Source organism: Anser cygnoides, chromosome Z (genome assembly GCF_040182565.1).
Source record: "Anser cygnoides isolate HZ-2024a breed goose chromosome Z, Taihu_goose_T2T_genome, whole genome shotgun sequence".
Classification (NCBI taxonomy): Eukaryota; Metazoa; Chordata; class Aves; order Anseriformes; family Anatidae; genus Anser; species Anser cygnoides.
Window position 1 is genome coordinate 43,048,532 of NC_089912.1, and position 25,219 is coordinate 43,073,750.

At 38.2% G+C, this 25,219-nt stretch overlaps 1 protein-coding gene across 10 annotated transcripts; it reads left to right on the top strand.

Annotated features, from left to right (window-relative positions):
• Positions 1-79: 79 nt before the first annotated feature.
• Positions 80-23,802, top strand: KIF27 (kinesin family member 27). 10 transcript variants are annotated; one of them, XM_048080478.2, is made up of 20 exons: positions 80-549; positions 618-691; positions 1,884-2,278; positions 4,256-4,456; positions 5,273-6,231; positions 8,726-8,869; positions 11,123-11,329; positions 11,997-12,157; positions 12,547-12,680; positions 13,224-13,379; positions 13,714-13,812; positions 14,449-14,654; positions 15,014-15,211; positions 15,558-15,671; positions 16,025-16,201; positions 16,859-17,074; positions 18,108-18,314; positions 19,090-19,288; positions 19,775-19,939; positions 21,714-23,802. In XM_048080478.2, the coding sequence occupies exons 3-20, from the start codon at positions 1,969-1,971 to the stop codon at positions 22,175-22,177; spliced, it is 4,317 nt and encodes a 1,438-aa protein (XP_047936435.1). In that variant the 5' UTR covers positions 80-549; positions 618-691; positions 1,884-1,968; the 3' UTR covers positions 22,178-23,802. The 10 variants fall into 10 exon arrangements, with proteins under 10 accessions (XP_047936435.1, XP_047936437.1, XP_013051280.2 ...); XM_048080480.2 differs by having other exon boundaries at positions 80-446; XM_013195826.3 differs by having other exon boundaries at positions 80-739.
• Positions 23,803-25,219: the final 1,417 nt, after the last annotated feature.

Consider the following 25,219-nt stretch of genomic DNA (forward strand, 5'->3'; position numbering starts at 1 on the left):
AGGCAGAGACCGCTTGTGTTCGGGGAAAACTCAGCTTTTACCGCTGAGCTTCACTGGAGCCGTAAGGAGACGATCCCCTACATGACGAGCGCGGCGGTGTGCGCCGCATTTAGCACCCCTGCTTTAATTAAGGCGCGCAGACCACAAGCAGACGTCCCCCTTCACCCTTCCCGGGACTTGAGGGCGGGGTGTGCGCGTCCCTCGGGGCCGGGGGCTGCTCCCCGGAGCCCCCCTCGCACCCCTCACACCCTCCGGCCGCCGCTCCGCCCGCTCCGCCCGCGCCCTCCTGCCGCGGGGGGCCGCTGTGCGCGGCGGGGCGGCGCCGCCGGCCGTTTGCCGCCGACCGTTGCGGCCGTTGCCGGCGGCCGTTGCCTAGCGAGGCGCTGTCAACAGCCGTGCGAGCGGCCCGCCGGCCCCGCAGGCGGCTGCCCCGAGGCCCGGAGCAGGTTTGGAGCGGGGAGCGACGGGGACGGGGCTGGGGGGAGCTCCCCCACCCCGCCTCTCGCCGCTTATCCGGCATTTTGCTTTGCGTTTGTTTTTTAGGAAATAGTAAGTAGGAGCTCTCCCCTCCTCCGCCCCTCCCCGCGACCTGTTCTGTCGTTTATTTCTTTGTTTAGGTATAATTTTGGGAGGCGGGCGTTGCCAGCCTTTTGGAGCAGGCCTTGCTGCTGCATACAAAGAAGGCACCTGGGTAAATAAAGACAGAAGCCCACCAAAATGCGGTTGGGATCTGTAGCTAGTAAGTTTAATTGGTCGCTCCCGATTGCCGTGCCCTTTATGAAATGAGCAGGATTTCAGGCTCTTGCTTATCTTCCCTGGCTTCCGTCTGCTTGGCTCTGCAAAACAGGGCTTTTTATCAGCTTCCAAAGTTTCTCAGCTCTGAATGGACAAGCCCTCAAAGCAAATGGGTGTAAATGAAATGCAGAAACTCTTCCCTTTGCAACCACAGAAGGCTGTGACTGTTTAAATCTGGCTGTGTTTTCATGAAGGCTGAATTTGGTGTGCTTAGCTGATGAGTTCTGCCAGTTGGGTAACAGAGCATAAAGGCTGTGTGGGAGTTCAGCAAGAAGGAAGTTCAGCAAACTTTCCTTTGCACTGCAAAACCTCCTTGAATGAGAATCAGCAAAAATAAAAGATGTGTTTGGGATCCAGCAGCATTTGATACCCATAGAGGTTTTTGAGTGTTTCTGATAGACATTTTTAAAGAAATACTATTTGATGCTTCTGTATTGTGCTTCAGAACGTATATGTGGGGGGCAGTATGAGGAACCATGGTTGCTGAAATATGTAACTAATAAAAATTAATTACATATGGGCATGAACAGATGGATTAAAATCAGAGGAATGCTTTGTGTGTAGTCATCACAAATATTTAAAATCATACCTGCCATGTAAGCAACACGACAGCTTTCTCTGTGCCTCTGAAATTATAAATACTTGGCCCTTGTAAGCAGAAGATGGCTTTAAAGCACATGTGTGTGTATAGGTATAACTTCAAGAGAAAGAGGTTTTGTTTGAATAATTTCTGTTGCCTTCGCAGCAGTAATGTAGCAATGAGAAAATAAGATTCATTGTAAGTATATGCTTTATCAACAGTTTATTAACAAGGTCTTAACAATATTGTTGCTTCATATGGCAGTATAATGTCCAAACAGAAAGTCTGGCAACTTTCAAACTAAAGGTTAAGTCTGCTAGCTTAGAAGCTAATAGAAGCAAAATTAGTTTATGCACTGGTTTAACAGTTATTAATATATCTGCTTTTTTATCATAGTTACTTTCCAGAGTGTAATGGTGCTTATGTATTCTTTGGGAAAGTCTTCAACATTCTACTTCAGCAGGGAGTTAATTCTTTATTATTTAACTCAGAAAACATTTTTTCTTAGGTGCAGAAAATTGCAAATGAGGTGAACACAGGAATTGTAACAGAACTTGTAATGACTTCATGAATACTGAGTGGGGAGCACAGAGATGGAGGCCGGCATGGAGGAGATCCCGGTTAAAGTTGCAATAAGGGTCAGACCTCTGCTTTCCAAGGAAGTACTTCATAACCACCAAGTGTGCGTGAGATTAGTCCCAAATACACAACAAATTATCATTGGGAAAGACCGTGTCTTCACTTTTGATTTTGTATTTGGCAAAAACTCAACCCAAGAAGAAGTTTATACAGTTTGCATTAAACCTCTTCTAGTGTCTTTGACTGAGGGATATAATGCTACAGTATTTGCATACGGACAGACAGGTTCTGGGAAGACTTACACCATTGGAGGTGGTCACATTGGTATGTTGTAAAAAGTTTTTTTGTGTGTGTGATCAATGTAGTTCTGCAAGTTAAGTATTTAGTATATAGCAGATGATGCTTGAGAACTTTTAAGGGATAATGAAAAAATGTATAGCAAAAAAAAATAAAATTCCAAAGTTTATGTGATAGTTGAAATGTTCTAAGCACAAATTCTATGTGCATTAGGCTATAACTAAAGTATGAGAGAAAAAAAAACAATTTGTAAAGTGCTCTTTCCCATTCTCCATTCTAACAGGCAACTTAAACTAGAACTACTTTCTGAAACACAGTGCTTTAGAAATTCTTGCTACATTTATCCTACTTTGAAAGTATTTGCTTTAGGTAATTGTATTAAGCAAACTCACTCTTGGACTTTTTTCAGAGACTGGCAAAGAGATTTCACATATAAATTTTGTGGAATAGAGTCATAGAATGGTTTGGGTTGGAAGGGACCTTAAAGATCACCCAGTTGCAACCCCCTGCCATGGGCAAAGGCTTCATCCACTAGACCAAGTTGCCCAGGGCCCCATCCAGCCTGGCCTTGAACACCTCCAGGGATGGGGCATCCACAGCTTCTCTGGGCAACCTGTTCCAGTGCCTCGCCACCCTCTGAGTGAAGAATTTCTTCTGAATATCTAATCCAAATCAACTCTCTTTTAGTTGGAAAGCCATTACTCCTTGTCCTATCACTACACCGCCTGACAGAGTCCCTCCAGAGTCCCTCCCCAGCTTTCCTGTAGGCCCTCTTTAGGTACTGGAAGGTTGCTATAAGGTCTCCCCAGAGCCTTCTCTTCTCCAGGCTGAACAACCCCAACTCCCTCAGCTTGTCTTCACAGGAGAGATGCTCCAGCTCTCTCAGCATCCTTGTGGCCCTCCTCTGGACTCGTTCTAATACTTTCACGTTCTTCTTGTGCTGGGGACCCCAGAACTGAACACAGTGCTCTAAGTGGGGTCTCACGAGAGCAGAGCGGAGGGGGACAGTTGCCTCCCTCACCCTGCTGGCCACACTGCTTTTGATGCAGCCCAGGATGTGGTTGGCTTTCTGGGCTGCAAGCACACATTGCTGGCTCATGTTGAGCTTCTCGTCAACCAACACCCCCAGGTCCTTCTCCTCAGGGCTGCTCTCAATCCATTTTCTATCCAGACTGTACTTGTGCTTGGAACTGTCCCAACACAGGTGCAGAACCTTGCATATTAGCCTTGTTGAACTTTATGTTGAACTTCAAATTTTGCTTTTTTAAAGGCAGATATCTGAAACTCTACTATTCAACTTACTTGGTATTTCCAAGTCAGTGTTTCTCAAACACCTGAGACTGGAAACTACTTTTTTTTTCTGTACTAGTTTGCAGAAAAATTCTGCAGCTTCTGCATGTATACGTTTTTGCTTTCCAACTTTCCCTGGAATCCCTGTATCACCAGCTCTGGTTATCGTCCCTTCCATATCAAGAAGTGTAACAATTTGTTTGTCTGTTCTGTTTAATAAGAGAGAAGAAGGGGAGTAGCAGGAATTGGAAGACTACCTGGATTTTTCTTGGTCCTTTTCTTATACTCCCTAGGCTAGTCTGTGTAATCATCTCCACTCTTCCCCTAACCAATTCACCCACTTTGATATTTTTGAAAGTCTGAATGTGAAACCCTGAAAATTATGTATTCGTTCTTTCTGCATAAAGGATTTGAAGTTTTATCATTAATTCATTAGCAAATTTAAAGTATTTTTTTCTTGTAGCATGATTTTTTACTGATTTAATTTTCTCTTAGTCTCATGCCCGCAGAAAATAGTAAAGTTCTGTATAATTTCCATGCATTTCTGATCAACAGAAAAGCAAATATTTACATGAAAACTTGGGAAAACTGAGCTCTTCCTATTCCTTAGTATATTGCGTGGTAAACCTCACAGACTTCTCTTTAGTTTCAGTCTTTGTAATTTGTGTGGCAGAATGACTGCAAGTGTCTGTGACATCTGTGTTTATATTTTAGCATCAGTTTCAGAGGATGAAAAGGGCATAATCCCACGGGCTATTCAGGAATTATTTCAGCATATTTCTGAAAACCATAACATTGATTTCCGTGTAAAAGTATCTTATATAGAGGTTTACAAGGAAGAACTTCGAGATTTATTGGAGTTGGAGACCTCTGTGAAAGATTTACATATCCGAGAAGATGAAAAGGGAAATACAGGTAGGATTTCAGCTCTACTTGGTGCATTTGGTTTCTGTTGTGTGCCCTAATTATTCTTTCCATCTCTTGAAAAGAGAGCTTATTGACGACTAATACTAGAAGAAGTCACATTTTCAAAATATAAATTCAGTTTAGCTGATCCGAAGCAGTCTTGATTTTAGATTCCTATGAACAATATCGATGTTCCTCCAGAAGCAGCGTCAGGTGATAAGGTAGTACTGTTACTGTTTCTGCAAATTCTGCATAGAAACACAATTGTGCATGATTATTCAGTTGAATGAATGTTTTAAGATTAAGCCTGTACTTCTCACTTCAAAGTTATATTTGTTAAGCTACTTATACTGTAAATATATGCTTCCATTCCACTAAGAACTATGTTCTTAACATAGGCTGGGAGTCACTTTTACTACAAACTTTTAAAATTTCTGTCTGTTTTTTTTTTTTTTTTTAACTGACAAAGTAAGCTTTGGGCTAGGTTTGCTCATACTTCTTTCTAGATAGCACTAGATTGCAAATTGCATAAGATGATGTGTAAACACCTAACACTGTGTATTCTGTTTAAGATATAGTTTCAAATACTGTGACAAAATACGCCCATATATTACGTCTCCGCAGGTTTCAGATGTGCTGTACTTCATGCTTTCCACATACTGTTTTATTTTATTTAGCTGTGTGCTACGACCTTATAATAATGCAGGCTTGTATGCTTCTGTGATCTGTGTTTATGGATTGACTATTCATAATTGCTGTAAACTTTTACTGAAAAGTTCAGAATTAATTTAATTATTCTGATTTTCTTTGTTTTGGTGTTTGAAGTGATTGTCGGTGCTAAGGAATTCCAAGTAGAATGTGCAGATGAAGTGATGAGCCTGTTGGAAAGTGGCAATGCAGCGCGTCACACAGGCACAACACAAATGAATGAACACTCTAGTCGATCGCATGCCATTTTTACTATCAGTATTTGTCAGAAACAATCTGCAGAGTCTCAAAAAAATAGTGATGTTCCACAGGATTCATCTTGGAAATCAGTCCAGATGATTGCTTCAAAGTTCCATTTTGTGGATTTGGCAGGATCAGAGAGGGTGACAAAGACTGGAAATACTGGTGAACGATTCAAAGAATCAATTCAGATCAATAGTGGTTTGTTGGCCTTGGGAAATGTCATCAGTGCTCTTGGAGACCCAAAAAGGAAAAGCGTACATATTCCATACAGGGATGCTAAAATCACTCGCATTCTGAAAGATTCCCTAGGAGGAAACGCCAAGACTGTCATGATAACATGTATAAGTCCATCTTCATCAGACTTTGATGAATCTTTAAATTCGCTCAAATATGCAAACAGAGCCAAAAACATTAGAAATAAACCAGTTGTAAACTACAACCCTGATCAAGACCGGATTGATGAAATGGAACTTGAAATCAGATTGCTCCGAGAAGCTTTGCAGAACCAACAAGTCAGTAATCAGTGTTCACACGACGTAAATCAGGAAAGAACCCGAATCAGTTTCTTAGAAGAACAGCTCACCCGGCTCCAAGTTCAGTGCTTCAGCTACAGAAACTGTTTAGATGAAGCCTTCCCATTCCTGGTTGATTTGAATGATGATGTTAGCTTAAAAAGAAGTCATCGGGACAGGTTGCAAAGTTGGATCAACATGGTACAGGATGTAATGAAGGAAGCTCTCACCTTGCAGCAAATTGACACTGGAACCGGGACCATGCAAGAGCCCCATCATATCACAATTCTTCAGCTGAAGAGAGAACTAAAGAAATGCCAGGTATTTCATTATAAGTTGATTGTTTAGGTACCTATGAACAGATCAGAAAAGCTAATCTGTGTCTGTCTTGTAGGAGGAGGAGATAGAGTTCCAACAAGTTAGAATTTTATAAAATCAACCCATTTTCAGTTTTCACACTGAATTCTGGTAAGCCTGTAGATTGTTACCTGGCAATTGCATACACAAATTCTGGCTTTTCTTGGTTCTAATCATTCTAAATTACAGCTATTTTATTTATTCTTCTTTTTTTTTTTTTTCTGGCTTATTGTAAACCTCTGCTTCCCGGGTTCAAAACAGTGTAAGAGCTGGGCTTAAACTGAAAGATACCCAGGTAAGCATTACATCCACATCTAGGAGGAGATGGTTAGGAAGATACTAAAATAAACAGGACAATAAAGGCTCTTGAGCAGCTCTTAAGAGTTGTCTTTTCTTGAAAGATATAGGTAAGCTAGTTGTACAGAAGTATCTGTCTTTAGAATGGTAAGACATAGTGTGTCTATACTTTTCATTTGGCTCCTAAAAGTTTCCTGGAAGGCCAACTACATTTGGAAGTAACCTTCAATCACTATTGGATCACTTACCCAGAAAAACACCTGAAAAAAACATTATTATAATTTCTTTAATCTTTAGGCTCTTATTTGAGATGAAAAATGAGGAAGGCCATCCTTAGTTTTTCGTTTGAGAAGTGTATTAATGTTATGATTGATGCTGAGATTTTGTAGCCACATGTCACAGCACACTGAAGAAAGTAATTGGATTTAAATCTTTACTTTGTAAAGTAGTGTTGGTTACGGGTACATTATTTCCTTTGGGAGAAAGAAACTTGTCAGAACAAAATCAATAGATGAGAAACAGGAGTAAAGGAACAACTGGTAGAAACCGCACATAACCACTTCTGAGGGGAGCGGCTGATTCCCCAGAGGGCCATGCTGCCATAACCACAGGGACCTTGACAGCTTAGAAAGGTGGGCTGACAAGAACCTCATGAAGTTCAGCAAGGGAAAGTACAGAGTGCTGCACCTGAAGAGGAACAACTCCAGGCACCAGTGCATGCCGGGGGCCACCTCGCAGGAAAGCAGCCCTGCAGAAAAGGACCTGGGAGTCCTGGTGGACACCAAGTTGAACATGAGTCAGCCATGTGCCCTTGCTACTAAGAAGGCTAGTGGTTTTGTTGGCTACTAGGCAAAGTTGATACTAGGCGAAGTATCACTAACAGGTCAAGAGATGTGATCCTTCCACTCAGTGAGGCCACACCTGGAGTAGTGTGTCCAGTTGCAGTTGCAAACTGTATTTTGTGGTGCGTTAAACACAGCATAGCCAGCCAGTCAAAAGAGGTGATTCTCTCACCATATTTAGCATTGATGTGGCCTCACCTTGAGTATTGTGTGCTCAGGGGCTCCACAATGTAAAAAGGATGTTAAGATAATTGAAAGTGTGCAGAGGAAGGCAACAAAGCCGGTAAGAGGGCCGGAAGGCAGGTCCTGTGAGGAGAGTCTGAGGACACTTGGGTTGTCCGGTCTGAAGAATAGGAGGCCAAGAGGCGACCTCATGGCTCTCAGCAACTTCCTGAGGAGGGAGGGTGCTGGTCTCTGCTGCTGGTAACTGAGGGAAGAATGCATGGGCATGGCACAAAGCTGTGGGAGGGAAGTCCACACTGGACATCAGGAAAAATTTCTGTACCATGAGGATGGTCAGACACTGGAACCGGCTTCCTAGTGAGCTGTTTGGTGCCCCGTGCCTGTTAGTGTTCAGGAGGCATTTGGGCACTGCCCTCAGTAACATGCTGTAACTTTAGGTTAGTCCTGAAGTGGTCAGCCAGTTGGACTTGGTGATCTTTGTAGGTCCTTTCCAACTCCATTCTACTTTATTCTGTTCAGGTCTGGGCTCCCCCATGCAATAGATTCGCGGACGTACTGGAAAAAGTCCGGCAGAGGGCCTCAAAGATGCTTAATGGACTGGAGCACCTCTCCTTCGAGGAAAGACTGAGAGGGATGGGAGTGTTCAGTCTGGAGAAGAGGAGGCTCAGTGGGGGATCTTATCAATGTCTTACAAATACCTGAAGGGAAGGTACAATGAACATGCAGCCAGGACAAAAGGCAGTGGGCATATACTGGAACACAAGAGCTTCTATCCAAACGTATGGAAACACTTCTGTACTGTGTAGGTGGCTGTGCACTGGATCAAGTTGCCCAAAGAGGTTGGTTGTGGAGTCATCCTCAGAGATCTGCAAAAGCCACCTGGACGTGGTCCTGGGCAACCTGCTCAAGGTGGCCTTGCTTGAGCCGGGGCTTAAACCAGGTGACTTCCAGAGGTCCTTTCCAGCCTCAACCGTTCTGTGATTCCGTGATGGGAGAATTTGCCATATATACATCACAACTTTGCAGTTCCAATAACATCTTTTAACAACAAATGAATATATGTATTTTAAATTTTCCAGCTTCAAGAATAACAATGTCTGCTTTTCCGCTGGCTGAATTTTCCTTTTATTTTCTAGCAGGCTCTAGCTATGGATGAAGAAGTATTCAGCCAGAAGGATCATGAATTGAAGATATTGCAGGATCAGATAAAGACACTAATACAGGAAAATGAAGAGCAACTGGAATCTTTAAAGAAGGCTCAAGAAACACATAGATTACAGGTATTTTTCCTCTGGTGCATCTTACATATATCCATATCAAACAATCCTTCCACTATAGGAATGCACTCATTATTTCAAGACAGATCCTTCAGATTTTTTTTGGATGTAAATACCTACCAGTCTTACAAGCACCTTGTTTGAATTAGAGCTGTATCCCTTAATGAGCTGAGATCATCTAGTGGATGAATCACAATACTGTGATTCCTGAAGTTTGTATATCAGCCTAACTGTGCCACAGCCTTCCTGTACGATATCAAGTGATTCATTCACCCTGTCTTTGCTTCCTGCCTTCCTCCAGATCTGTATTGTTGCCAAGTTGTTTCAGGACGATTCATGATTTAGGACTTGAAAGGCTTTTAAAGATTATTTAGAATCTCAAAAAGACCATAAAGTTCCTACAGAATGCTGTAATTGAAAGGCTGTATAGAAACATGTTTTGTTATATCTTTATTCAGTGTGAGAGTAAAGTATTGTTGCCTTTTGACTTTGAAAGACAGAATTTCATCCTAGTTTTCTGAGAGTTTACTATTACAAGAAACAGAGTGACATAGTGGAAACACTGCTTGCCTCCTTCCCTCTATAGATCTTGTGTGTGCTAATGAAATTGTAATGGGTAGTAAGTGAATAGCATTTCAAGATCCAGGAGACCATATATAGGATAGTTGATAGATCTGACCTTTTTAAAGGGAACAGTATAAACATGGCTAGCTAGTACTCTTCTCCTTATTCTACTTTTTCTCCTTTTTCTTCTTTTTCCTCTTCTTTGCTGATGGCTTGGGGAGAGTCAGTGAATGAAAGGTAAGTATACTAGTCACCATCTTTTCCTTCCTCTGTAACTTTTTTTCTGTTCTGTCATCTCTGGATAGGCTTTTTTGTGTGTTTTCCTTTTTTAACCCATACTGCATATTGTCAGCTTATTAGACTGAAACAATCTATGCTTATAATATGTATAGATGCTTATATACGATTATGCTTATAATCGTATTCTGTGGAGGATATGAGGCCGATGTTATGAACAGAAACAGTCGTACTGTAGGCAAAAGATCACAGCTGCCACTTTTACTTAGAAACAGAAAAATCAGTATAATAATTAAATCAAATGCTTGTGTCAAATGGTTTAAAGTTGTATGCACCGGAATGTGTCATTTCAGTGATATATGATAGAATAAGAACTGTAAAAGTAGCATGTAAATGTTTGTACACATGTAGTGATTTAACAGGTTATGCACTATGGGGTTGTATGTACAAGGGCATAACGGACAGAGTCTTATAGGGATTAAAAAAAAAAAGTTGCAAGGTGGAGTTGCCTATTACTGCTTCCAAAATCATAAAATGTATGGTATTCATATATATATTCTTTTTCCTGTGACACGAGAATATTATGTATTGTATTCCAACAAAATGTCAATTTGTGGGGCGTTGTCTATGTATGGGGAAAGGACTTGCAGTCTAAGAAGACAAGAAAAAAAGAATAAATACAAAATTCTAAGTAGGAGAATGCATACTTTAGTTAACTACCTTTAGCAGTTCTTCAAATTTCCTGTTGTTGGTAGGCAAGATTTTAGATGTATTCTGAAAGGAACAGAGACGATTGAAAATCATATAGTCTTTGCCTTATGGATGAATCAGTTCAGTGAAGATATGTAATTTCGAACAATGCACAGAGATTGCTGTAGGAAAGGCAAGTAAGTTCTTCAAACTAGCATTACCAACAAATTTCAGGCTGGGTAGAAAAGAAAGTAATAGTTGATACAAGGGATCCTGGGATCGTGTACATGTTTATGTTTATTAATAAAAATAATCTTTCAAGTTGGACTGCTCAAAGAGGAAGAGGAAGCCTGTGTACATTTCATTATTTAAACTTCGACCATGTTCTTCATTTAAACATTTTTCTTGAATTACCATTTTATTTCTCCATGAACACACAAATAAGGCAAGCAGGGGCTGATAAATATGTCATCTACTTCTCTACTTCTCACTAGGTGCCTAAATCTAGCTGACATAACTTATCTAGGACAGGTCATTTAGAGACAAAAATGTCTCAAAAAAAATTATTTGAGTCTGGGGAGAGATAAGATTCTACTTGTCATGCCAGAGAATTTTCAGTTTGTTGCAGAATTTGCCTGTGCACTGCAGAAGAATTTAGAGTTAGTGAGTGATTTACAAGAAGCCTGACCTTTATAATGAATTTAGAAAGGTATGATGCAGACCTGGTGATCAGCAACAGCTTTGCTTTTTTTTTTTTTCTATGAGAATGAAAAAATGGTGGAACAGCAAATCCTTATTGATCAGCTAAAAGAAAAATTAGAGAAGTTTATGGTTGTGAAAACTTTGGACTTCTCAAGTGCTTGTGGAGATGGGCCTGCTGTTACAGCATCTGCAAGAAGGCCATATAGTGTCCCACTCACAAAGAGTCTGCTACACTCCCTTCACCCATCTTCAGGGACAGAGACCCGAAAGGTAAGGTCTGCCTAAACATTACATTTTTTTAACAGTTATTGTTCAATAATTAGATTTGACGTGACAAATTATGGTGACTTTGTCAGCTGCTGTTTAGCTTCCACATTGAAGACTCTGAAAAAGTACTTTCTAATGTCTTGCAACACATGCTATGCCACAGTGGTCCAAAATGTATGGGCTTTCATTTTAAATCACAGAATGGCTGGAGTTTGAAGGGACCTTTAAAAATCATCTAGTCCAACTCCCCTGCTATGGACAGAGACATCTTTCACTAGATCAGATTGCTCAAAGCCCCATCCAAATTGACTTAAAACACAGAATTTATCACAGTGATAAAGCTGTAGTCTTTTGTGATCTTTTCGTGGAATGTTTAACAGTTCAGATAGGAAGCATTACCAAAATGAATGATTATTCTGTATTGATACACTGAACATTTTGGGTAACAAGTTGGTAACAGTACCTTCTTTTGCACTTGGGACAAGTGTTCTAAGCAGAACCTTCTCTTGCAAAACCTTCTGGTACACAGGTACTCAGAAATATTATTTAAAACACCTGCAATTTTGCATACAAGGTCAGGTAGTGAAAGACTTTCAAACTGAAATTCTATTGGAATATCAGTAAAGAATTACTAAACTATTACAAGTGTTTTTTGGGTGCTTTTTGGCAGGTGTATACCAGCCCCCCTGCTTTTTCCCTGGCTCGGATGATGGCGGGATTCCGTGCTCGTAGCCAGATGATACTGAGCTACTTAGAAGATCAAGATGAAGTCCTTCACTGCCACTTCTCTGATCAGAGTGATGAAGAGAAAGAAAATACAGACAGTAAAAAGTAATTTAAGTATTTTTTTTCTCACTTAAGTAATTTTTTCTTTAATTTTTGTTACAGATAAATATATAGCAAATATAATTTTACTGCCTAATCCTACCGTAATGTGAGGCCATTTGTGATACTACTTAAAATAAATTTGCAGGACCAACTGGGCATATTATGAAATTAGTTTAAGAAACACATTTTTTTGATGTGATAAAGATTGCATGATCCTTGTTTCGGGGACAGAATCCAACAAGAAGATCGAGCAGGGGAAGAAGATGGTGCAAATGCTTATGTAAGCTTTCTCAGTTTGGCACTCTTTTTAAGATCATGTACTTTGTATAAAGCTGAAAGAAAAAAAAATCCCTTTGTGTTTGGAGTGCATCGTGTTTTCCATTCTTCCTTAGGCATTCAATAAACCAAACATGGACACGAAAACGGGCTTCTCTGTGCTTTCCCTTTGAGCTAAGTGACATGAAATGTCAAGTAGACAAGTCCAATTTATGTAACAAATCTGTGCTACAGACTGATACAGCCACAGGTAAAATGGAAGTCATGAGAGTAAATTGTGTTAGATATAATATCAGAATATGCAATAATGTCTTTATCATATGTAATTATTTTTCCCATCAAAATGTCTTTCTTTGCTACAAATACTTTTTTCATTATAGCTCAACATAAATTTATTTTAAAATTATTTTCCTTTTCCCTTTTCTGGAACTGACATCAGTGACCTTAATGTTTAAGTACTACTTACTAGCGAGAAAGCACTTCACATACAAATCTCCAATACTAGTTCAAGAAAAGGAAACATGCTATTATTTCATCAGAGATGCACTGAAAATGCTTAAATAATATTTTTTGTCTCTCTCAGGTTAGCTGTTTCTCTTGAAATGCTAATGCATGCTATCGTTTCCCTATTTAGACAGACGTCAGGGAAAGACTCTTTGCACTACTCTCTCCTTTTGGCTCTTTCACTTCATTTGTAAGAATTCTACACATACTATATTTCAGATTACTGTCTTTTGGATAAAGAGTGTATTCCTTTTTTTTTTGTCTCCACATTCCTTTGTTTTCTTTCAAGGTGAAGAAATTGACTGCCTCCAGAAAAGTCATGTTTTTAACATGCAGAAGTTAAAGAATTCAGAATTGAGACTCACTGAGGCCAAGCAAAAAATGAGAGAACTTGCACTTAACATCAAAATGAAAGAAGAACTTATTAAGGAGTTAGTAAGAACAGGTAAGTGGCTGAAAAATTGAAATTAAGACATTCAGAAATAAGCAAGAGAAAAGACACAAAACTTCTGAAGTCCTGCATGTCTTAGTTTTTATATAATTTTCTTATGCGGGAATACTTCTGGTAACTTAAAGATTCATAACTTCTATGAATTACTTGCCATGACTGCACTGAAGGCTGCAAATTTTTATTGCGTCCTACTCTGCTGTGATATGCAGATTTGTTTGTTAAATATTTTTTGTGTTTTGTAGCTTGTTGTGTTTATCCACCTATAGTGTAATTTTTCATGTATGCTTAGTGCAACTGATCTCTTCATGGACATGTGTTTGTCACACAGTGGCTGGGATAGGAGAGAAGATACAACACTGTGCTGGGAATGCTTGCATTCCCATCATAGCAGTAGAGAAGCAGGAGTCAGATGTGGATGAGGGAAAAGGTCAGTGTCCCTGTTAGCCTATATCATTACACACCTGTCCTGATATATATATGCTTGCCAGAAACTTATCATTATGATGACCCTAAAGATCTCTCCTTATCTGTTTCAATCACACTCTTCTACTGTGTACATATTCTCCTGAGGCAGTCTTTTGGCATTGAGAAAGATTCTGTGCCCCCAGTAATAGTACTTTGGGAATCCCAAACAGAGCAAATCAGATTGCCCAAACAGGGCAAATCAGTAGAAACACAATCCAAAGTTTTTTTGCTGATTACCAAGTTGAAAGCTGAGAAATATGCAGCATATTCTTCTGGGAAAAAAAAAAAAGAAAAAGTAATACAGGCGAGCTATTTTGTCAAGGACTGCAGTAGGCAGAACATTTTCACTTGATGTGGCACTCAGGTGTTGCTTTCTTTGGTGACATCAGATGATTTATGAAGAGTTCAGATTTAAGACTCCTTCCTTTATCTATATTTCAGTGTTATAAGGGAGCTGTTTGTTTAGGTTTGGAAAATATCTCAGAAATTTTTGGTTTAATCAGGATGAAGTAAGTAACGATTCAATTACAGGTTTAAGTAATACATTTCAAATTATTATCTTGCTGTTTTAAAACTATTTGTATATGATGTCTTTAAGGTAAGGATGCACAGTCTGTAAGCAGGCAATATTCTTTGAAGATAACTAAACTGGAGCAAGAATCTGAGCAGGCCAAAATGGAACTGGCTGAAACACAAAAGCAGCTTCAGGAGCTGGAGAATAAGGAGCTAAGAGACATTCCTGAGAAAGCCAAGTTACAAAAAGAGTTCCGGAAGAAGATGGATGCAGCTAAGCTGAAAGTGCAGGTATTTCTGATATGGCCATTAGGATTTGCAAATTCCTGTCTCATTGTCACCTTTGAAATCTGAACACTGCTTGTGAAACTCTCACCAGCTTCATACAATTGAAGCTGGTTGGATTGAAGTAGCCAATGAGAACCTTCATATAATTATACCTAATGCTACTTAACAAATATGTAGTTAGATAGTTCTGTCTTTGATGATTTTATAAAGGCTCAGACCTCAGAAATAATGTGTGATTGTTGTGGCAAAATTTAGTAGGTCTTACTCACTGTCCGAACTCACTGAAATAGAGAATTAACCTGAGTCATGTTTTAGTTTTAAGTTTTCCTGCTGTTAAGCTGAAATTTTCCATGAACATTCAGGCCTTACAGAAGAAGAAGCAAGACACTAAGAATCTGGCTTCTCTATCTAACCAAAGTGAAAAACGAGCAGTAGAACTTGAGCAGAATGTGGCTCAGATGAAGCATCAGCAGACCCTGCTAGAGAAAAGACTGCGTGAGGAGAGTGAAAAAAAGAAGCAACTAGAAGCAGAGATTCAGCGCGACCAGCTACAAATTAAAGTAGGATTCTTTCTGTTTCCTTATGACAAAGAATGAGATCAACCAGTTTTACCTTTGTTTTCCCAAAGGCAATGCACTATACTACCCGATTTTGTCATTTTAAGTAGTTGCTTTCTTGACACCGAAGAAATTGTGTATAAATATTTTCACAGAAATCTTCAGTCTTCCTTTCTCTTCAGCTATTTTTTTAAATGTTATTATGTGATGTCTAGCCCCGAGTTGCAATTTTGCATGTAAATTAGGTCAATACTTCGTATTTTATAATTGTGTAGATTCTGGCATTAAATGTGTTTGAAAAACAGACTGATGGAGGCAGAAAGAAAGTTTTGTTTGTTTTTGTTTATAGGAACTTCAGCTTAAGATGGAACAACAACAGAAGATTCTTAAACTGAAAGACAGAGAGATTGCTGCATTTAAAAAGAAGAAAAATAACTCGGTGGGAACTTTACAGAAATCAGAGGTAGCTAATCTATTCCAAATCTGTGTGGACACTGAAAAGAAAAAGATGTCTTTATTCACCCCTTGTCATCTTTGTAAAGTGTTTGGAAGAAGAGTATTCCATCCTTTTTTTTTTAATTTTTATTTTTTTGCTGTAGCAAAAACTGAGACTAGAGTCAAGGAGCTCTTGTACTGTTTTTGAATGAAGGAAAGGAGAGGGCTGTAATATCTTTGTTTTTGCTATGACTATGTTAAGAATAGAAATGTTGATTTCTCACGTTTTATCAGTTACTCTAAAAGAGGAAAAACATAATCTTAAAATTCTGACCCAAATAGTCCTTGTTAATGCTCTCTGGATTTCTGTTTAAATTGTAGAAATTAGAAGAGCAAAAGAAATGGCTGGATGAAGAAATGGAAAGAATTCTTCAACAGCACCAACAGTTAGCGGAACTAGAAGAAGATTTAAAGAAAAGAGAAGCCATTGTAGCTAAAAAAGAAGCATTATTGCAAGAGAAAAACCACCTAGAAATCAAGAAACTGAGATCTAGCCAGGTGATTTAAGAAAAAAAAAAAAGAAAGAAAGAAACTCAACACAATCGTAGTGCTGACTGAAGAGACTATGGGGGGAGGGCAGCCAGATAACAGAAGAGGTTTAAGCCGTGCAGTTTGTGTCTCTAGCACTGCCATTACATTATTGTGTGGCTTGATCAAATCAACATTTAAAATATGAATAATACAATGTAATAACGTTTATTTACATGTTATCCCCTAAATTCTAACAACAAAACAAAATCTGACTTCCAAAGTTCTGTTATTGCAGCGCGTTAAATAACGATATCTAAAAAATTGCTCAATGCTTGCAAACTAGAGAACATGGCAGAGAAACATTCTGTATTATTTACTTTGGCTACTGAGAAATAGAAATTGAAATGTCATTGTCACTGTAATGACTAACTCATGTAATATATGTAGAAAACTGCACATTGATTTTTTTTGTTTTCTTTCGTCTTTTGAGTAAATAGTAAATTTTATGGTAGCTGTCTACTCAGCCTAAATGGCATCCCTTTACAAGAAGTAGACAGGTCTTCCACTTTAGGATGTGACAGTCTCGTGTATATGTTTCTTGGGGAAGGAGTTTTATACCTACGGTCTCTTTCTTTCTTTCATTCTTCCTTTTATTTCTTTCTCTTTTTTTTTTTTTTTTGAAAGGCTTTAAACAAAGATAGTATGAAATTGTCTACTCGCTTAAGTATGCTGGACCAGGAATTGTGTGATAAAGGAATGCAGCTTCAGGACAGCACTACTGAAGATAAGACAGACATTCTGGAAAAAATTCAGGTTCTTCAGAAGGAAAGGGATCAGCTACTCAGAAGAAGAAATAGTGTGGATGAGAAACTGAAAGAGGGTAAAGTGTTGTCAGCTGAAGTAAGTAACCATCTTTGTGATACATAAAAATTTTAGGCAATGTTGTATAATAAAGCATTCCAATCATGACCTAAAATGTCTGCCAGTATTAAATAGTCTAGAATCAAGGAACTGAGGTTGGGTGTTTTTGTTAACAGCCAACATTAAAATACTGCTATAATAGCGCTACTTACATACCAGTGAACAACATTTACATTCAGAGGGACTTACTTTAGCTAGAGTCTGGACGAATGTCACTGGCCTAACAATTATATGATTAGAAATAATGAAACAGGATGTACATCAGTTTATCTTAGGCAGATATTTTCATGTCAGGACGTAGAACAAGGTAGAGTACTCTAATAGTGATGTCCCTTGATTTTTTTTCATAGGGTTTTGTGAAAGACCAAACCTCACCTGAAGGCCTCCGTATAGTTACAATGAAAATAAGCCATATTGTGGATGTTACACACTTGAGTTGATCAGTATAATTAAGTTGGAGATAGAATAAATTCATATAAAATATACAGATTTGTTTTAGGTCTTGAGAAGCAGCAGTATGGGCCTATCACTGAGCTGATAGCATGCCAGAAAGAATCTTATTTGCTTCACGTAATAGAATCTTCTGCAATACTTCAGGGCATTAATTTCTGCCACTTCCCTGCACAGATAATGGTCACCAAACTCCTTACAGATCTGATTCGTTCATTAATCGCTAGTTAGAAAACTAGTTCAACTGAAAAAGTAATAGTAGAAGTCAAACTGTGGGGAGGGGAAAATGAAGGAAGAAGAATAGAACTTCTGCTTTTGTGGCGATGAACCATTTTTTTGAACTCTGAACTGTGGAAGGGATATCAAGACATTTCCTGCTTGCTCCAAACAGGTTCTATATTTCTACTCTTCCTCTTATTTTTCCCTTTCCATTCTCTATACTACTACTAGTTAGTCTTGCTCTTAAATTTAGATTCACCTTTGAGAATGAAGTTAATGTCTTATGTACACAAAGATTTGTTTTGTACTTTTTTTACAATCTCACTCCTGTGTTTCTGTGTAGGAAGAACATGTCCTTTTCCAGCTGGAAGAAGGAATTGAAGCCCTGGAGGCTGCTATTGATTACAAGAATGAAAGTATTCAGAGTCGCCAGTTCTTGCTTAGATCCTCTTCACAGATCCTTTCACAGAGTGAGGATAATGTAATAGGAAAACTAGTTTCCTTGTCTGCTGATGAGCTCAGAGCTATCCTCTTCAAATACTTTAACAAGGTTTGCTTTGGCTAATGATTAATATTTTATCCTATTACCTGTTACTGTTCTAGATAATGAAATGAAATAGTGTCAAGAAGTAAAATCAATTTAATTCACTTTCATTGAAAGCCTGCTTAGGTTACTCACATCTGTTGTTAATATGGATATTTTGGATCTTTACATCAACATAAAAAAGGATACTTTTGTGTTAATTGTTTGTATCTTGTTTTGGTGTCATCAGTTTAAAAGGTGTTGCAAATCTGGAAATTTCCTTGCTCCTTTTACACTGCTTTGTGCTGCTAACTTCTCAAGTAGCAACATATTTAAATATTGGTGTCATATTGAAATTCTTCCCACCTGCAGTCTTTATTAATCTCAGGATAGTATTTCTTTTTTCCAAATCCAGTATAAAATCTTTCTGCAAGTAAGTGCTTACCGCCATATACTGAAGAATCATACTGACATCTGGAAACATAAAAATGAAATGCATTAGGACTTGGTGTCTCTCTTTGCCCTTGGGTGAACCTTGGGTGATTTTGTGAACAAGTTGTCTGTGGTATGCAAATTGGAAGTTTTCCAGAAACAGGAAAAAACTCTTGTATCAGTTTAAATTCTGCACAGGGCATTAAAAAATCCACTAGTCCATGTGATCAAAATGTACAGAGCTCAATTCTAAAGTGTGAACTCGTGTCAGCAGGCAAATCTGTATCTTTTGTATGCATTCATCTATTAAGCAGAACTGTAAAAGCATTTGTTGAAATGGTTTGATAGAACAAGTGTATTTCTTTCTTAGATTGTTGGCCTGCGAGAGTCTGAACGTAAATTACAACTGCAGACTGAAGAACAGGAAATGAAGGTCATAGACCAGGAAAACGTAATACGTGAATTGGAATCGGCACTTGAGCACATCAAGTTGCAGTGTGACAGGCAGCTGACGCTACAACACAGAGAACATGAGAAAAAACTGCAGTTGATACTGCATCATTTCAAAGGTGCTTGTTTGTTTTCAAAGGGGGATTGTACAGCAGATATTATCTTTAGTCACTATTGTGAAATACTGTATTTCATATGAAAGAAAAAATAATATATGAGGTACAAAGATAACATTTTGGCTGTTACTAATTCTGCTGTTGTGTAGGATGCTGATGAACAGACACAAGGTGCTTGTATAAAAGAAAAAAGCTGACCATTTTTAAAAAACTGTCAGAATTGTCATATTTTTATATTGGATTTGCTGATATTGGAAAGCTGAAAGATACCGATCGCATTGATCTTTATCCTCTAAATGCTCCTATTAAAATTGAGAAGTGGGGTTGGCATGGGCTTTTTGATCCTCTGTCATACTAGTTTAAATGTACGCACTGAAAGCAGAGTGTCAGCAAAATACAGGACATACTCTCTCTAGCTGAGCATCTTGATTTTTGGCACAGAGAAGTGAAGTGAAGATTTGGTTCTCATACTAGTTTTACTTGTCCTAGAACAAGATGGTGAAGGTATTGCAGAAACCTTGAAAGAGTATGAAGCAAAAGTCCAGCAACTGGAAAAAGACTTATTTTTCTATAAGAAAACCAGCAGGGACCTGAAGAAGAAATTGAAGGGCTTTTTTGGAGAGTCATCCCATCAACTAATGGCACCTACTAAATGTAAGTACATTATCTTAAAATGCTTTTGTGTTTGTCAGTAGATCATTTGAGGGGTAGCAAACAGACAAAAGTATATCAGATAGATATAAAAATCATATTTTTACTGAACTAGCTCTTATCCAGGAATGTACTACATCTCCCCGCACTTGCAAAGGAGAGACAACATCAGTTGGTAATTGAGGCAGTGGTATAACACTGTTCTAAATTCATGTCTGGTTTTCTCTGGATTTGAGCATAATTTCAGAATTTACAGTGTCAAACTGTTGTGGTTAAGAAAACGGTATTTTATTATCTGAAAGACTCTGAATGGCATTATAATTAACAACTGTCTAATATGCCACACTTTTAGATGCCCGTATTTTAAACAATTAACTTGATTTTGCTGCCAGCACTTGATTTCATAGAAGTTACTTATTGAAAGATTGTCAGTGAAGAGATCCACACTTCCAGTTAACTAAAATCATTCTTTATTATATATTATTATATATATTATATATTATTATTATATATATAATATATATAATAATATATAATATATATAATAATATATATTATATATTATTATTATTATATATTATAAAAGACATAGACATTTGTAGTAAGAAGATAAGTTTCATAATGTGATTTATGCCTTGACCAAAAAAAAAGGACCAACAAACAACTATTAAAGTTTTTAATTGTTCCATGTCCTACTAACCACAACTCAAAACTTACATTTTAAACAGTTCTAGTGTAGGAGCAAAAAAGGTTTAATCATTGTCATTATCTTGGTTGTCTTACACCTCACACTGCCACCGCCACCACTTCACATGCACAGTGCAGCTTTCTTGGCCCTGTGTTTCATCTTAAGGCTCAGCATGACTCATTCTTCCTCTTAACTGATGGTTCTGTTTCGTCACACTTGAGGTAGTGCCATGTCTTTGTAACATGTAGATGCTGGTTAGATATGCATTTGTTGCTACCAGAGTGAACTAAGGTTTAGCTCTCCAGGCAGGATAATAAACCTAGAGGTTCATTACTCTAAAGTATGCTGTGAAGGTGTGAACATGAATATTCCAGAGGTTGGACTGTAAATGAGCATGGGGAAGATTATTCTGTGTCTAATACACGAAGAAGCATGTAGTTCAGGACACGTTTCGCTGTGAGGAAACACACGCCCTAGCCAACCTGTAGCAAAGTGTAGAAGGGTGAATGTCCCTGTGAATTTCTAACTTTTTCAAATATATGTTTGTAACGTTTGTAAAAAGCGCTCTGTATTTTTGTATAATTACCTTTAGTTATCTTTCCTTTGAATATATTTTGGGGCATAATACAATGTAATAAAAATTGTTGAGCTTTAAAAATAACAAAAATCCTTGTGTACATTAAATTCATTCAAAGAATATGTTTTGAATATGTTTGAATGTGTAAACACATTCAAAGAATATGTTTTGTGTGTTCTGCTAATGAAATTGCAGACCGCTTTTGAAAATATGAATAATCTCATATTTTACTGTCATGGTTCAGTTGTTTTAAGATTGCCTAAATTGCAAGTTAGAATGGTGAAGCTTGTATTAGAAGCACAGAGCCAGAGGAAAGTAACAGAATCAGAGGAAAGCAAATCCCTCTGATGTTTTTGTAGATGACAAACTTTTTAACAGAAATAAGTAAGATTACTGTTATTTTTTACCACTTTCATACTACAGGTTACTCATGCTGTAAAACCATACCAACTTACTAATGTTTCCTGATAAAACTTCTAGCTGTGTATCTCCTGATAAAAATTTCATTTTAGGTAACAGTGCTGGTGACAGGGCATCCAGTCAAGATGAATCGCAAGCTGCTTCTGAGGAATTCAAGCTAACCCATAACCCCGAAACCAACAGTCAAGCAGGAAAAATAAAAGAAGCAGACAGAACAAATATTCTGAGAGCACGGCAGAATTCATACAAGCTTGGAGAAGATGTATCAGAATTTGGATGCAACAAAGAGTGTTTGTCAAGCACTAGTGATGACAGAATAGGAAGAGATGAAGCTCAGCCTTCAAAATCTCATCCTCAGCTACCTTCTGTCACCCACAGAAGAGAGACCATAACACAATTTCAAGGAGTAACCTCTGTAAAACTATCTCGCCGAGAGCTACGTCATATCCCTCCCTCTGAATTATCTTTGAGGCGCTCAAGCCTTGGTGCAGGTGTCAGTTTTATTGCTCCAGACTCCATCGAAATGGACAAAAAGTCTAGTATCACTAAGACATAGTTACTCTTCATTGAATTTTAATAGCTGTTGGTACTGAAGGTACTGTGTTAGATTTCTTTGTTGATGGTCTTGTTAAGTAGCAGCCATGGATGAACGACTTAATCCCCTTTAGTTCTTTTGGTCACTATCAAGTCATTAGGTGCTTGTGATGTTCACACAGTTTGAGTGAATCTGAGATGGATTTTAATTAATGCAGTATGTATGGACATATCATTCAAAGACCTTTTAATGTTGAAGAAGTAATTTATATTGTTTACTTGTTTTTATTTCACTAACTTAAAATATTTTTCAAAAATTGCACTGTGAAGTGCACTGTACCTGTGTAATTTAGGTTTCCTGAAAGAACATTTTGCTTCATTTTATTGGGTCAGAAACAATAACAAACTACATAATTTATTTCACTATATAGCTAGAAAATACAGTTTCCAGAATCTTACCTAGTATTGATAATGACTGACTTCTGTTTGCTTTTTCTAAATACATTTTATACAAGCCATGCTTGAGATTAAATTTGGTGCCTAAAGATAAACTTGTTATTGAAAAGGAACGTGAAAGTATTTTAAAAATATATATCTAATTACTTTAAATGTCCTATTGCATGACCCAGAAGTTTTTTGTTTTTCAAAAAAAAATAATCTTTAATTCAAAATAATTGTTATGGTCTGGTTGTGAAATTAAGAGAACTGCTTATTTCACTTGACGGTTTTGTTTGTTGGGGCTTTAAAAAAATTACACTTTGGGAATCTCAAAGCATGTTGTTTGTTTCTGTACTATTACAGTAGAAAAAAGAGGATCAAATTCAGCATTTTCTAGGTAAGCTAGACGGACAAATACAGTATTTTCTTTGTACTAGTTACTCATCTTTTTTTTATAAGATAGACAAATAATTCTTTTGGATACCCTGTCTGCTTCAGAGCAAGGGCTACATGTATCCTTTGATTTACTGTTGTTGGTAATCAGTTCAGGATGAAAAGCAAACCTTTTTCGTAAGAGTACAGTACTCACTGAGAAGCATACACTTAATAGCTGCACAAACTTGAATGCAGAGAGCAGAATGTCTGCACTTAAGTGAATTTAACACTTTTATCCATAACTCTCTCCAACATATAAAAAGAGGCACTTTCGAAAGTAAGGTTAGTTTTATGTTAGCAGTGGACTACAAGTGGGCATATTTGAAAATGTTGTTGTGGATTATTAGACGTACTTAGCAAAGGGATTTTTACTCTGCTGTTTTCTGGGCAAGTAGTGTATAGCATGTGTGGCTGTAGATATGAAAGGACTGCATTTTTCCTTGCTGCAAGCACAGAATAAATTTGTCCACATCATGAAGCGGCTGGTACAACCTGATAAATGGACCTATTGTCTTGTGGCACATTTACAGTTTTTCTGAGTAGATTGCAAAATACTATATCCTAAATGGTAAGGTAAACCATACTTAATTATTCCATCTTGTTCATCTCAATTGTGAGATAAGAATCATCATCTTTTGTTGGATTATTTCTACTTTCATGGAAGTAACAAGTCTTGCTAATGTTAAGTTTAATATTAGCGTCTATATTATTCACTCCATGTTTGTTGTCAAAGAGCAATAAACCAACAAGTAAATACAGTTTAAAATGTGTACTTATTTACTACTCTTTATTAGGTGAAAGAATTGCTAAAGGAATTTCTTCTTCGGATAATACTGTGTATTATCATATACCTGACACTACTCTACAAATAAGTATGAATTCCTCTTGAAGTCTGCATAAATGAAAATTCTGTTCTTTTTGGATGAAACATAAGCAAGAGGTAATGTAGGAAACATACATCTCAATTGGTAGTAGATGTCAGCTGATGCTCTGCAGGTTTCTGCAGCTGTGACACTACAGATTTAGTCATTCAAACATTAGATCCTGTATGCCATACGTATCCATTTCCAGACATAAGTACAATGTCCTCTAGCACTACAGGAGGTAAATATATCGGATACATTTGTGATCTTTGAGAAGTGGATGAATTGTTGACCATGAATGGGAGCTAGCAATTTCAATACACAAACAGAAGAATGTGAGAGAGAGGCCAGTAAGGCAATCATATGTGGAAGAGGGAAGAAAAAAAAAGAAAATGAAAGAAAGAAAAACGGGGAAAAAAAAAAACACCCCCCCAACAAAACAAAACAAACAAAAAAACCAGGCAGATGAAATATTCCATATGCAGCTAGGAAGTCTCATGTTTGCTACCCTTGTTCTCATGGGGGACTTCAACTTCCCAGGTGTCTGCTCAAAATACAACGCAGCAAAGAGGAAATGGTCTAAGAGACTCCTGGAGTGTGTGGACACAGGTGGTGAGGGAACCAACAAGGGAAGGTGCCCCACTTGACCTGTTGTTTGCAAACAGGGAAGGACTTGTGGATGACATGATGGTTGGAGGTTGTCTTGGGCACAACCATCATGAAGTGGTAGTGTTTTTTGATCTTTGGAGAAGTAAGGAAGGCAGTTAGCAGAACCACTGCCTTGGATTTCCAGAGGCAGACACTGGCCCGTTTAGTGACCTGGCTGACAGAGTCCTTGGGGAGGCAGTTTTAAAGGCAGAGCACTCCAGCAAGGCTGAACTTTCTTCAAAAATGAAATCCTAGAGACACAGGAGCAGGCTGTCCCAGTGTACCCAGAGCTGAGCTGGCTGGGGAGAGGACCAGCCTAACCGAGCAGAGCTTCTCCAGGAACTCAGGAATTCATGAGCTTTGGATTAAGGGGCAGGAAATTCAGGACAACTATAGAGCTGTTGAACTTGGAAGTAGGTTTTAATCAGAGTGAAAGTTCTAGCTTGAACAGTTTTATTAACAGACAGCAGGGTAACTCTGCTGTTCAGGATCAGTGTGCTGACTAATCAGGTTGTTCTGTGCTGGGTTTCCAGTGAATCAAAAAACACAAGGAAATCTGTGGTGCTTCACTTCAGCAAATACACATTTTGTGCACTTCTAACACTATTTTTTACCAAGGATAACACAGCAAACATTTTTACGTTTGTTCACTGTTTCCTTTTCATGCAGCGTTCCGTAAT

Bases quoted from the DNA above. Each gene is read 5' to 3' on its own strand.
- KIF27 (XM_013195826.3), top strand. From the start codon at position 1,969: ATGGAGGCCGGCATGGAGGAGATCCCGGTTAAAGTTGCAATAAGGGTC. The intron at 13,813-14,448 runs GTCAGTGTCCCT...GATGTCTTTAAG, and splicing joins AGATGTGGATGAGGGAAAAG to GTAAGGATGCACAGTCTGTA. The intron at 19,289-19,774 runs GTGCTTGTTTGT...TACTTGTCCTAG, and splicing joins GATACTGCATCATTTCAAAG to AACAAGATGGTGAAGGTATT.